Raw genomic sequence first — 14,039 nt, forward strand, 5'->3', positions numbered from 1 at the left:
GACTATGACAAATCGGCGTACAACACAAATGACAGTAATAACCCTATTTCACGCCTTTTTCCCACGTTACTGTCTATTAGCGAAGACGCTATTAATCTGGTGGGTAACTTAAACCAGGGATGGGCGGATCGATCCTAAAGTATCTATATTTTCGATACTGGCATTGTATCAAAAGGATCGATTCTCAATTTGAAATATCGATCCTACCTGGGATTTCTTTTAAACAAGTGATTTTAGAATAATAGTTGTAGGCCGTATAGTATAGAAATTTACTTAAATAAGAAAGTCAATGGGAACTATTTCTTTCTTCCGCTGTGTATGTGCTTATCATGAGTTCATCAGCGGCAGCGCGCCACGCTGTCTCACGCTAACTCAGTGAAAGCGCACTCAGCGCAGATTCGAGTGCATTGCTGCGGTCATGACTGAAAGAAAAAGAAGCATAATCTGGAGTTATTTCACTCCAGTTAACAACGATGAAGCTTCATGTGACATTTGTCAAACAACAATATGCCATTGTGGCAATACCACAAACATGACAAGCATCTAAAAGTTAAACACACTAAAGAGCACAACGAAGTACAGCTGACGCGAGCAGAGGAGGCAACACAGACACGTAATGCCTATTGCGGTTTATTTAATATTAATAACGATGGCTTTCAGAATGCATTATAAAATTACTAAAATACAAATATTTCATAGAAGTATCGGTATCGGTACTGATATCGACGATACTGGTCTTGAAAGTACTTAGTATCGGATAGAAAAGAAAATGATCGGTATCGCCCATACCTAACTTAAACTAGCCCGATTGAAGTCAGCCAGGGAGAAACAAGGAGAGAGAGAGAGAGGCTGGGAGTGATCAGTGATCGACAGCAAGGCTTACAGACGTGTCCACAGCCACGCTGGCCTTTATCAGGGCTCGTCAGGAGCAACGCGGAGCACACACCAGTTATTAGGGCCACAGCGGTTGCGATAAGATCAGAGAGCGCTGGCTGAGAAGCCCAGATGTAAGGACCGCACGGGCGGTCCTTACATCTGGGCTTCTGACGTGACAGAGTTGCCGCAGCCTGGCGGAGGTACCAACGTCATTATCCGCTGGAATGTCGGCAACTTTTTCTCCGAACTTTAGAAGTCTTCTGCCGTTTCAGAGTGGAGCGAGGACTATCTGCTGCTCATTTTTTGATCTGAGAAATTCGCCCAGAGTTCATGTTTCAGTGAAGTGTTTTTTTGTGTTCTTTTTTTCCTCATAACCGTCTGTGTTCTATTTATTTTCTTTTATCCTCGCTATAAATATAGAAAGATGCTATCAGTGATTCATGTCAGAGGTTTTAGTCATTTGGAACTTTAGAAATGAGCTGCTCACAGGTAACATCGATGCATTTTTGTGATATGACCAACCCAAGACAAAACGTCCTGCAATTTCCTGCTTCGTAGCATGACAAGGACAAATCTAATAGAAAACATTAACTTCCTACTTAAACAGGATGTTAAACACGTCTTGACTGTGGTCCTCTCATTTCATATGCACAATGTGTTTCTCAGAGGTTAATTCAAAGTCGGTTACAAATCCTAATCGTTTTTTACACAGTCCACTCGCCATCCGTTGCCAAAGTACATTTGCGGGCTGCAGGTCATTGTGAACTGGAGGGTTGGTGTGCTGTGCAAGATGACACAAGGCACGCTCTCTATTCAACTGAAACCAAGTGAATGTCTAACCCCAAACACACAGAATACCCAGTGAACTCCACGATACGTACACTGTAGAAAAGCATTGAGCAAACAGTCCTTTACTGTAGGCAAGAAACTACTACATCTGATACTGCATAGCAACATAGTAAAGTTTTACATGATATTACTGCCCAGAATGTTCCGTCATATAACGGTAGACGATTGTTTCCAGAAGATGATGATGATGCGTGTGACCTGGGCTCTGCAGGGTGAAGTTGAAGGATGGGGTGGCGTTCCTGGGGGCGAGGGCCAGCAACCCTGTCCTGTGGACGGTCAGCCAGGACGTGAGGAGCGAAGGTCACAGGGTCGTCACCCTCCACTGCCGCAGGAAGGACAACACCTTCGCTCAGAGGTAGGTCACCCACGATTCCTTCGAGATCTCCGTCGATTTCCTCGACCACGTTCACATGGAAGCCAGATCGTGCTCTTAACGAGCGGGGGGTGGGGGGCCCGCCGTGCCCCAAAGTGTGCGTGCCACTGTACGCACACTTAAATAAGCACCCACACGGGCAAGCACGAACAAGTGCAGACACACGCTCGTGTTTAGGCTCCTGCACTGTGACGGACTACCGGTCAGCCTGGATGTAGTGTGATTGACAGGCAAACCGCCCACTCTCCCACGTTGTCATGGTCCCCGCGGTGGTTTTCCCTCATGGTATTTCCATAACCTACGTTAATCTCATGAATACGTATTAGTCAGTGCTCAGTTTGGGACCTGCAGAACGACACACAGGGTCCTGATGTCAATCGAGGGCTAATCTGGGTTTCTTTCTCTCATATGTAGCAATTATGGTTAAAGTCCCAGAGAGAGAGAGTGCGCCTTGTATTGACATGTGTCATTTTAGAGATAAGAAACTCCTTAAAGGAGCCAGGCATGGCACACCGACAAAGATGCCTGGAATTCATCATCTTAATGGCATGCAAGCTTGAAGAAACATATTAGCATACACCATGTTTTCCAACTTGCCCGTGGAGCTTGTAAAGAAATGGTATTCAATGCATTACAGTGCCATTAGCTGTTTTAGCTTGTTCATTGAAATTCACATTGTACTGGGAAGACGTCTTTATGAAATATGTAATTGTTGTTTTTAGCTATTTTCTTTGCTGAATCTCCTGTCTTTGGGCATGCTAATGACCGGGTTTATGCACAGATGTGAGCCGTATTATTGTAACTTCTCATTCAAATGCACTGCTGAATGGCTGTGGAAATATTGAGACCCAACATCTCGGAGACCATTAGATTTTCTACACTCTGAAATGAAATCATTATAGAGCCTGATTGCCTTCTGGGAGGTTACATTGTCACTTCAGTGCATATGGGTGCTGCACGGCTAGCCTTCCACTCAGCGTGGACACCCTAAAAGGTCAATTCACGTTCACAAAATTTCAACATAAGCAACAGGGACATTCATACTCGAGCCAGCCTCGGCACCATTTTCTGCCAACCTGTGTCTGCAAGACGAGGTATTTTAGGAAGGCATTGCAAGGGGTCATTAGAATATCATGATTTATAAATTAGGACCGTGTTAGTGGGAATGTGTGCTGGGGAGAGCGTGAGATGGTTCTTCCCTGGGGATACAGGTTTCAGTAATGAGTTGTACTATCTCAGGTCTAATTTCTGTCTCCTCTCCCTTTACTGACACTAATGAGATCCCAAAGAAACCAATGGAAGAAGCTTTTATACTTCTCCGTGACTACTTCCGCTACTCTCGGTCTCTCTCTCTCTCTCTCTCTCTCTCTCTCTCTCTCTCTCTCTCTCTCTCTCTCTCTCTCTCTCTCTCTCTCTCTCTCTCTCTCTCTCTCTCTTTCCCCCCATATCTCGTTTTCTCCCTCTCTCTCTCTCTCTCTTCTCTCTCTCTCTCTCTCTCTCTCTCTCTCTCTCTCTCTCTCTCTCTCTCTCTCTCTCTCTCTCTCTCTCTCTCTCTCTCTCGTTATTTCTCTCTGTCTTCCTCTCTTCCCTCCTGTCTTTCTCTCTCACTCTCTTTCTTTCTCTCTCGCTTTCTCTATCTCTCGCTCTCTCTTTCTCGTCGCCTCTCTCTCCCTCCCTCTCTGCTTGCGGGTGGGTCATCACATTCTATTACCGACCGTCAACCACAATGCCACAGCTCAAGACCGCGGGCGTTGTAAAGGACAATCACCGCCCCCCCCCCCCCCTCTCTTTTTGCTAATGGAGATGTAACTCAGTCTAACACCTCATCACTTCACCCGGGGCGTATTCCCTCAGCTCCTTTAACACCGGGCACGCAAACATGTTTATATGGTGATAAACATCGACACACGACAGACAGATAATAAAAGAGATCCCGCAAAGGAACCACGTCACGAGCCAGATGAAGGGGAAGAAGAACCAATTTACGTCCTGTGAAGATTTCCCCCAGGACCTGTCTGAGAGACTGTGTCAGTCTGGCCTCTGCCTGCTCACAAGTTTACCGTAACCCTGCACCTACAGAAACATCTCGAGTGTTTGGCCAAATTTGTTTTTTTTGAGAGGCTCAGCGAATCCCCGCGTTCTACAATGTACCCCTTTAGCCCATGACTTCTCCTCATTCCCTACTGTATGCCTCCTGCTGCTCTCTCTCTTTCGCCACAAGCGTCGTTGACTCGTCACCCCCCCTCCAACACGCGCATTTACCTTGCCTCCCCTCCCCTCCCCCCCCCCCTTCTCTATCTCCCTCGCCCCCTCTCCTTCCTTATTTCTTCTGCTGTGTGTTTTTCCTCCACGTCGCTCTCAAACGGCGTGTGAAATGAGGAGGATTCTCTCCTGCAGCAGGAGGCAGCTGGCCCTTATTGGATCCTTGATGGCATCCTGAGCCTATCAGGGCCCTCCGCCCACGGCCCACGCCCTCATCACACCAACAGTCAAAGCACAGGCAGCGGCACAGGAATTGACGGTTATTTCAAGGAAATATTAAGGAGTGCACAGGTGTACAACAGGCTTGGACTATTAGAATCAGCCTGGCATGTATGCAGCGTGAGTCATATCCAGATTGTTTTTAATGAAAGTAATGTCGGCGGGCAGAATGGTTTCCTGTCGTCGTGTTTTGAAATGGCAAGGTGGTTTGTTTTACTCGGGCTTGCGGCCCCGAGGCCAATGCGATGGAAGAAACTACCTTTCGTATATCGGGTCTCCACTCAAGTTGTGGTGGGAGATTCTTGCAGTCCCCCTTCACAGCCTACTGTCTACTGATCATCACACACCAGCCTGTACTGTAGGGGAGTCAGGTGGCTGAGCGGTGAGGAAGTCGGGCTAGTAATCTGAAGGTTGCCAGTTCGATTCCCGGTCATGCCAAATGACGTTGTGTCCTTGGGCAAGGCACTTCACCCTACTTGCCTCGGGGGGAATGTCCCTGTACTTACTGTAAGTCGCTCTGGATAAGAGCGTCTGCTAAATGACTAAATGTAAATGTTCACACAGCCTCCTTCCTTTGTGCCGTACTGATTCAGTCCGCCTGTGCAGACTCAGCTCCCTCAGACCTTCACAAAGCTGGAGTTGTAATCCTAGACTACGAGCTCATCTCAATGGGGCTGTCTAATCTCTCCACGGTCTCTCGTAAGGCGGCAAAGCGCCCCCGATCCGGTCCCGGTTTGAGCGTGCTGTTTGATACACAGCCTCCCCACGGTGGGGCTCGCTGGTTCTCCGAGGAGGCGCGGGGGATTGAGACGGTTCTTTTTGATGTCCCGCTTCCTCTCCTTGGCTGTCACGTAGCACGCTGTCTGTCGCTGTCTGGCTCTTTGTATTTGGATAGCTTGAAGAAGCTCTTTCCTTCTTTGCCTTTTCTTCAGCTGGTTCTCCTTGGCTGCCTTTCTGCCTCTCTCTCTCTCTCTCTCTCTCTCTCTCTCTCTCTCTCTCTCTCTCTCTCTCTCTCTCTCTCTCCCTCTCTCTCTCTCTCTCTCTGTGTCTCTCTCTTACACACACACACACACACACTTTCTACTTCCCCCATCCCTCTTTTTCTACCTTTCCGATTTCTGGCCGCATTCTCCTTCTCCCTGTCTTTCTCTCTCTAACAGTCCATCCATCTCTGAATGTGTCATTACCTTGTGAGACCAGAGGAAATTTGCCATGTAATCACCTAAGCCTACCACATTTCTTATACAGTTCCCTGGATCCTTCTTAAAGAAACAGGCCGGTCTTTTATCCGTGTTCACTGCCTAAAGTGCTGGGCGTATTTCACGTCATCATCTGTGCAGCCGTCTCAAACTCCCGATTTCCACGCTTTCGCAGTCTGCATTTATTAGCATATTTTCAGCGGGTGGTGGCCCAAAAGGGTTAGGTTTGAATAGCTGAACAGCTCGTTCAGAGCACTCTTTCAGATGTACACTACAGCTAGCTCCACGGATGACGGAGAAGCTATACTGTGGTACTGTATAGGCCTGAGAGAAGCTGTAGAATACCTGATGAGGACTGGTGGAAGATGGATTCACCCACCCAACATTTCCCAGCCGGGAGTTCAATAGAGGATGTCTCCATTTTGTCCCGTGAGTTTTTTTCCCCCTACACGGCAGTTCCATAGGAATGTTAATAGGACCGAGTCTAAGAGAAAATTCATAGGAACTCACTCTGAAGTCTGGCTATCAGCTCTCCTCTAGACCAGCAACATGAGCTCTGCTGGGCTATGCACCCTGACCAACACAAACATTAGCATCTCTTCAGTTACCAGTGCTCCTCATGCTAGCTCTGCAGCGGAGTTCCCCCTGTCCTGTCTGTTGGTTCAGTCCATTAAATGGCCATGCTTGGACAGGGTTAATGATGGTATCGAGCCGCAGGTCACCCCCTTCCTGACCTCCACTTCTACAACTACTTCTCCGTCCCATTAATCTGACGAGGACACGGGCCCCTCCTCCTCCCCGAGTTGGAGAGAGGGAGGGGTGGAAGTAAGAGGAAGGGAAGGGGGGAGTGTGTGTGTCAGCAAGGAGAAGGCAAGGAGAGAGTAGAGAGAGTGAAAGAAAAGAGGAAACAGAGGGAACGGTGAGACAGAGAGACAGAGAGAGAGACCGAAAGAGAGACAGAGAGAGAGAGAGAGAGACAGAGAGAGACCAGCTAATGCGCTATAGCCCTGTTCATCTCAGGGAAGTTTTCCCTACAAAATAAAACAAAACCAGCTGCACATGTTCACTCAGAAGGCTTTTTCTCTTGAACCTTTCTCTTGAACCCCTTCTGTTGAACCCTTCTGCTCGACACTGCAGAAAAACAGCAACCTTCACAGAGGCTCTCACCCGCTCCATCACACAACGCAGGAACGATAGCTGAGAAGGGAGACAACCAGATAAAGCTCTGGAGGGGGCCTGGACCTCATCATTTGCATCGACTACTAACGAAGACCGCTCCGAGGAGGAAACCAACCCCTGAGATGCCATGGAAGATATCAGACGCTCGCCGGTCTAAAAACACAAGCCACACTGTGCAGCTCCACACCGTGTAATGATAGCTAGCAGCTCCACTGGGTGGATGATGAAAAGAGACTGCAGATAAAAAAAACATATCAAAATAATCATACAAGCACTGCCTGCCAAAGCCAGCTGTAGTTTCTCACCAAGACCGACCTGCTCCGGGTCATCTGTAGCCTACAGCCGATGTTTGTGCTACGCTACGACTCGAATTTAGGTCCAGTCCACTGACGTACAGAGATTGTAGAAGAGCGCGGTAGCGTGATACGCTACTACATCCATCAGGGTTTCTCGTGCCTACAGAGACTCTTAAAGAGCGACAGGGCAGAGGATGATTCCCCATTGGGGTCCCACTTCGGACGTGCTGCACTCCTCCCTGTACTAAACCCCCTTAACACCTAGTCATTACATACCTAGCACACTCCAGCTTAGTGAAGACGGAGTCCTGACCCCCGGAAGGGCTTCCTGTCGCCGCTCACGCAAACACGGAGATGCGTCGAAGGGTACAGCTTCAGTGGTTTGAGCCCCCTTGACAGATCAAGAAGCTGCCGTATCAAATCGCCCCCCCCCTGTAATGCGTGTCGCTCTGGAAGTAAAGCGTCTGCGAAATGAATACGGGCTTATTGTTATTGCCCCGTCACCTGTCCATCGAGAACCCGATGATGTGCAAGTGGGAGGACAGAGTTGAAGTTGCTGCCATTCACGCCAGTCCTAATATCTGCCACATCACTTCTCGGAATATGAGAGGCCAGGCGAGGAAGGGAGGAGGAGGGGAAGAGGTGTAAATCACACCGCGAGATTAAATTAATTTGATGACATTAACTTTGGACAGCCATTTTGAGGATTTTCCATTAATGACGACTGCGGTTCCCCTTTCGGTCAATAAATCAGCAGTTTTTCTTTTTGATCCCTTCAGTGTTGGACCGCCCCCGTTATGGGCCCTTTATGATTGCAGAAACGCGTGGAGGACACGCAAACGCGCGGAGGATTCATACGCCACTCACGCAAATTAAATAACTCGTGATCGATGCGCTGGATCCATCTAACGATCGCATCGCTCCTGCCTAGGCCTGATGTACAAATCCCTTTTTATATCGTACAGGCATAGAGGAAAGTGTGGCATAGGCGTTAGTGCTCTCATAGATAAGCAGGTACGGCGGGGTGATAGTTTAAAAGGATAGCGAAATCGCCTTCCTTTTGCTTTCAACTGAATGGCATTTCGGATAATCAGAGAGCAGTGATTTATTTACAAATGTGCTCGAACCCATGTGAAGGTAATTGCACAATTTCCGATACAAAGACATATGCAAACACCCAAGGTGAATGAATAAAAAAGACACACACACACACGCTCACTCTCCTGAACACGCATGTACACACATTAGCACACCTGCTGCCTGCTATTTCACTGGTGGACTAAGTGTTGTTCATGGTTAATTATACAGATTGCTACAGAAAAACAAATCAGAGGAGTCACAAAGAGTATATGCTGTTAACCAGTGTCGGTCTTGTTTTTCAACCTCCAGAGACCACGCAAACACACAAACACACCCCGTCCATTGTGACCTCATTGCGATCGACCTGCGCCAGGATCTTTGATTTAGCTCTAGCTGTAAATGTGACTCTGTACTGGCCCTGCCCTTCTTACCATTGATTGGCTGCTCTCATCGGTGGCGTGAGAGCGAGCCGCAGAAGCCATGCATGCTAACCCACTGGAAGGCCGTAGCTATGGCTGTCCCATCTATACTGTGGGAGCCTTGAGTATCGAACCCTCTCCACCTTTCAATCTCATCTTATCTCTGTTCTGTCGATGAGGATATCCTTAAATGACTCCACAACAGACCGCTGGCTGCCGCGCAGACAGATATTCACTACGCCGCACAATGCATGTCTGCATTTGAATGAAACACGATGATGCGCTCACCGCCAACCCAATCAGGAAAGCCATCGTTTATTTAAATGAAATCTTGCAGTGTATTTCTGCATCTGTATATCGGGCATGGCTAATTTGACAGACCAGAAAGATTCCTAAAATATACACAGAGAGCTTTACCGAGAGTCCGGACCGCTATCACCAACGTTGGCGATGGGGCCATTGCTCATGGTAACAAATGCGCATTGGGAATGATGAATCTTCTGCTCTTTCCAAAGCACTTGGGGCCGGCCGGAACAAAAGAAGCTACGTGCTGTTGACTGTCTAGCAACCAGCTGCGGGGAGAGAAAAGCCGACGGGAGAGGAGAGGGACAACAAGGGGAGAATTCGAGAGAGAAGGGAGGATGAGGAGAGGAATAGGAGAGAGGGAGACCGAGGGGAGAGGGCCAACACGGAGAGAGAGAGAGAGAACGAGGGCGAAGAAGGAGAGAAGGAGAAGGCATGGGAAACGGTCATATGCGCACAAGGATTGCTTTCTGTTGCACCCGCCCCCCCCCCCTCCCCCCCACGGCCTGGTATTACCATATCGTTGGAACGATCCATCAATCCGTAGGGTAAATTGTACGCGCCATTTCAGGGCTACCGCCGCGATGTGTGCATTCGTAATGACATCGTGAGTGTGACCGAGCTGGAGGATAATGCATACTCCGGTCGTCGACGCGTACGGCATGTGCCCTTATTAGAGGCGAGAGAGTGTTTGCGTGCGCACACAGTGGCGAGGCCCCGCTCCTCTCCTCGCCCTTCTGCACGTGCTCTCTCCCGCCTGTCCATGTCTCGGTCTCCCCCCTCGGCGCTGCACTCCGAGGTGCGAGCTTCACCTTTTCCTGGGGGTTGTTAGCAGAAGAGAAACATGGCCTGGGCGAGTTCAGCTGACATTAAAGGCCCGCTCTCCTGGCATTTAAGCTCGTCTCCATCTCGTAGGCTAGCACGGTAGACGGTATGCAAATGACTCTGAGGTTTCCCCCTTCCCTGTGCACCTTCTCCGCAGGGCAACGATGAACCGCACAAGCCTGCTTGATGCTTTCACCCCAGCGACTGTTTTTTTCTTTAATGGGACCGACAGACTGACCAAAGCGCACATGCAGGCGCACGCACGCTCGCTCGCACGGACTGGCTGTTTCTCACGGGCGTCTTATACAGACGTTGGGTTTTGATGCTTGCTGTGTGGTACGTTCCTGTAGCGGTCGAGCGCTCAAACACGAGATGAGTCTGTTTTTGGGAGGATGCTGTTCGCAGTAGTGTGTTGTTTGTGTGTGTGTGTGTGTGTGTGTGTGTGCAGTACGGCTGTCATGTCACGACTGTAGAGCCAGCCTCACGCCTACTCCGTTTCAGCAGGGGTTCTCTGGTACAAGGATAAATACATGAAATGTTGTGGCAGCTTTTGTGTTTTTCTAGCGCTGACTTGCTAGCTAATTAAGAGCAGATTGACAAGAAGTCTCTGTGGCCGTTGTGTGTGTGTGTGTGTGTGTGTGTGTGGGGGGGGGGGGGGGGGGGGGGGGGAGTGGTTCTATTTAATGACTCCTCAGATGTCATGCTTGTGTTCCCGCAATTACAGATCGAACTTTCATCAGAGGCAAGCTGGTCTCTGGGTATTGCTGCAGTGACAATACCCACCTTACAGTTTTTTTTCACCAACTCTTCCTCTTCCATCAAAGATAATTCCAGACAGCGTTAGCTTTCATTAGAAGGGAAATAAAGCAGCCCGCGCCAGCTGAGGATCTGACATGTGTGGCAGGCAATCTCAAATAAAGAATATTGTTCGGGTTGACTTTTTACGGTGCGTCTTTGCCATTTGCCTAATTTACATGTATAGCACCCACGTACCCATTAACATGTGCGCCCCGGTGTACGCGAGAGAACGAGCCGTGTGAATCCCGAGTGCGTGTGCATCCCCGTTCTTAATTACCGGCGTGCTGATGGGGATTTGATCTCGTCAGTTCTCGCGGCACGGAGAACACGAATTAGTGTGCTGCGAGAGAGACCGAGGCCGTCTCTCAGCTGTGTCGAGAATGGTCTGACGAATGACGACACTTTGGGTTTTTGCCTCGTTGTATGTCTTCATATCAGTTAGCGGTAGCGGTGTCTAGATACCACAGTGTTACCCTAGAGTGGATATCACTCACATTTATTACAGCTGAGAAGTCACTTTCGTATTGCCGAATCTGTGCCCTGTGAATGTTTAATGGTGCGCCTAGTTTGACCGAGAGTAGTAGAGTTGAGTTATCGTGTGTATTTTAGCTTTATGTCACAGGTCACCTTTTTATTGTTGAGCTAAGGAAGTAATGTGAATGTCTTACTTTTGATGAAAGGGAATGTCTTTAGACTCTGTAGCATGGTTATTTCTCCGTCAGATGGTTTCTAAATGTTCTAAATGGTAGTTAGGGCTTGCCTTTATTCTCATAATATACTCTAGAAGGTTCTTACTGTCATTAGCTCACACAAAGCAGTAGCCATCTTGAAATTAGAGTCTGCAGGTTGGAGTAAGATAGGACCTATTAAAGTTATGAAAATGCGAACGTTTGTGAGAACGCACAGTCATAAAATATAATCTCTCTACTGTTGTACTAAGCGAGTCTGTGGCTCTGAATGTTGAACGCTTCTGCCAAGCCCAGTGTCAAAATGAATCTGTTTGGAGAAGTAGTAATTAAGGTCTTGAACTATTTATGAATTATCTCATTTGAAGTTATTGCTCTGAGTCCATTCTGACTTGAATAGCTTCTGGTGGGTGAGTCTGGGGCTATTCATGCTTCTTTGAACATTTCAACCGGAGTTCAAAGTGCTAAACTTTCTTCTGATTCAAGTATATTTGACCTGTAATATCCTGTCTGGAAGACTAAAATATTAGGCCTACATGTGAAGCAGTAATGACCAACAAATACTACATTTGATCACTGAAGTCATAAAAAGATCCCCCCAAAATGTTTTGCGCATACTGCACATTTTAGTCTAATGTCCATGTTTTCACTGCTGTGTAATTCAAAGGAATACAATACTGCTTATCGCTTGCATGACCTTGGCTTGAAGAGCTTTTAGTAATTCAGTGTGCCTGTTTTCCGCTCGAGTAAAGACAGACAAGCATGTGAATGACAGATGACACATCATCTATCACTGTCATAAGCCTGACACCTGGGAGGAAATAACTGTCTGGCCAGGCCGTGTCACTTCCTGTGCCTTGCTATTCTACCTATTACAAAAGAAAGAAGCCATCGATGGTCTGCTGGAGATACCGTGGTCAGACATGCGTCGACATGCAATTACACCGGGGGACTGAAGAGCATATGGCACATTTCATATTTGCAGGAATGGATGCAGGACTGGAAAGAGAGATGTTTATGTTCACATTTTGCACTCGGTTTCGGTTGCAATATGCTAGGGTGTGCGTGCACGTGTGTGTGGGAGAGTGTGTGTGTGTGTGAGTGTGGGACTTCGTACTTCCGCACTATTGAGTTCCAGCCCCGGGTTCCAGGGCCCCCATGCAGTCACCCTGATTGAGTTCCTTGCTCCCTCTGCAGGGGTCCGGAATGCCCTGCCTCACCCTAGATAGAGGCCTTAGACCTGGGTCAGTTTCCTGTAGTGCTGGGCCCCCAGGCCGCCCCGGCCCCAGCCCTGTCACACAGCACAGAGCCACAGACGATGCATGCCTTACCCATGATCCAGGATTTGAAAGTCTTCCTCTGTTTAATGCTCCCCAACCCTGGCTGCGTCTGACTAGCTTTTACCTGCACGAAAGCAATCTTCCAACGCACGTTGTACACACACACACACAGGCACACACTCAGCAGTGTACAGCTCCGTGCAAAACAGTGCTTTGTGGTGCAGGAGCTTTGGGGTCCCAATTGATTCTCTCTTTTGATGCATCATTGTTGTCAGTGCTAACCAAATCGCCCCCTGTGCATGAAAGGCCCCCTTTCCCACTGTCTCCAAAGCCCAGAGTATCCTTTCTTCTCGCGACCATTTATAGCCATTCATAAAGGTGTTAGAGCACGCGCAAACACTTACTGCTGCCTCGTGCTCTCCGTCTGTCATCGGTTTTTCCCTGGCTTCTGTTGACTTTTTTTGAAGGAGTTCTATCTTTCCTGTCATACATTCCTTCCTCCTCCGAGTCCTTTGTATCCTCTGTCAGCTCGTCGTTGGAGACAAATCTCTCTAAGCTTGGCACCATTTGTGTGTGTTTTTTTGTGTAAACACATTCATGTGTGTATTTGTTCCTGTCAACTGGATCGGGCAGGCATATCACTCATCTGTTGTACGATGACTCACTTTCAAATCCCAGCCCCTTTCTGTTCGGTAATTACCATGGCCATTGCGTTGCTTCAACAGCCAGGCAGATTTCCTGTTCTTTCTCAGCAACTACGAACATGTGTTTGTGTATGTGTGTGTGTGTGTGTGTGTGTGTATACACGTATCTTTCTGTGTCTGTGTGGGCTTTTGGTTTGGGTTCACATTGCGCTTTAAGAATGGTCCAGGAAATGTGTGAACCAGACCAGGCCGCGGTATGATGTTTCGTTTAGGTTTTATAATGAGACACAGTGTAACAAGGCTGACCTCTCAACCAACAGGCTCTGGTCATTCATCATCCAACCACACGCTGACAGGATAATTCAGCGTACTTCCCTCTGCTGGACACACCGTCACATTGCGCTCTCTCACACATCCTCACCCACGAATGCACTCCCATGTGCATTCGTGGGTGAGGGTGTGTGTGTGTGAAGTTGGTTGTCATGTGGGTGTGTGTTTTCTATATGACACGTAACATTCTATATTAATTTAATATTAATTAATTCATATAGTTACCCCTTTTTAATCCTGTTCTTTGTCTCGGGAATCCTTCTGATAATCTTATGGTGAACTAGAAGGAGAATATTTGAATAATTCACTCTAAGAATTCACACGTTAGCTTTCCAGCTATCTAGCGTTGATTCTGGGTGTTTGTGTGTGCTTCACAACACACCAAACCTCTCGGCTCCTTTGAGCAAATACTATTTTGTAC

At 48.0% G+C, this 14,039-nt stretch overlaps 1 protein-coding gene across 1 annotated transcript in view; it reads left to right on the forward strand.

Moving 5' to 3' along the window:
* LOC136964543 (transmembrane protein 132C-like) overlaps positions 1–14,039 on the forward strand; it is a 49,807-nt gene that overhangs the window by 16,957 nt on the left and 18,811 nt on the right. Inside the window, 1 exon segment of the mRNA XM_067258701.1 lies at positions 1,937–2,080. Within this exon segment, the coding sequence (XP_067114802.1) occupies positions 1,937–2,080 (144 nt within the window).

The sequence above is a fragment of the Osmerus mordax genome, chromosome 20 (assembly GCF_038355195.1).
Source record: "Osmerus mordax isolate fOsmMor3 chromosome 20, fOsmMor3.pri, whole genome shotgun sequence".
NCBI lineage: Eukaryota > Metazoa > Chordata > Actinopteri > Osmeriformes > Osmeridae > Osmerus > Osmerus mordax.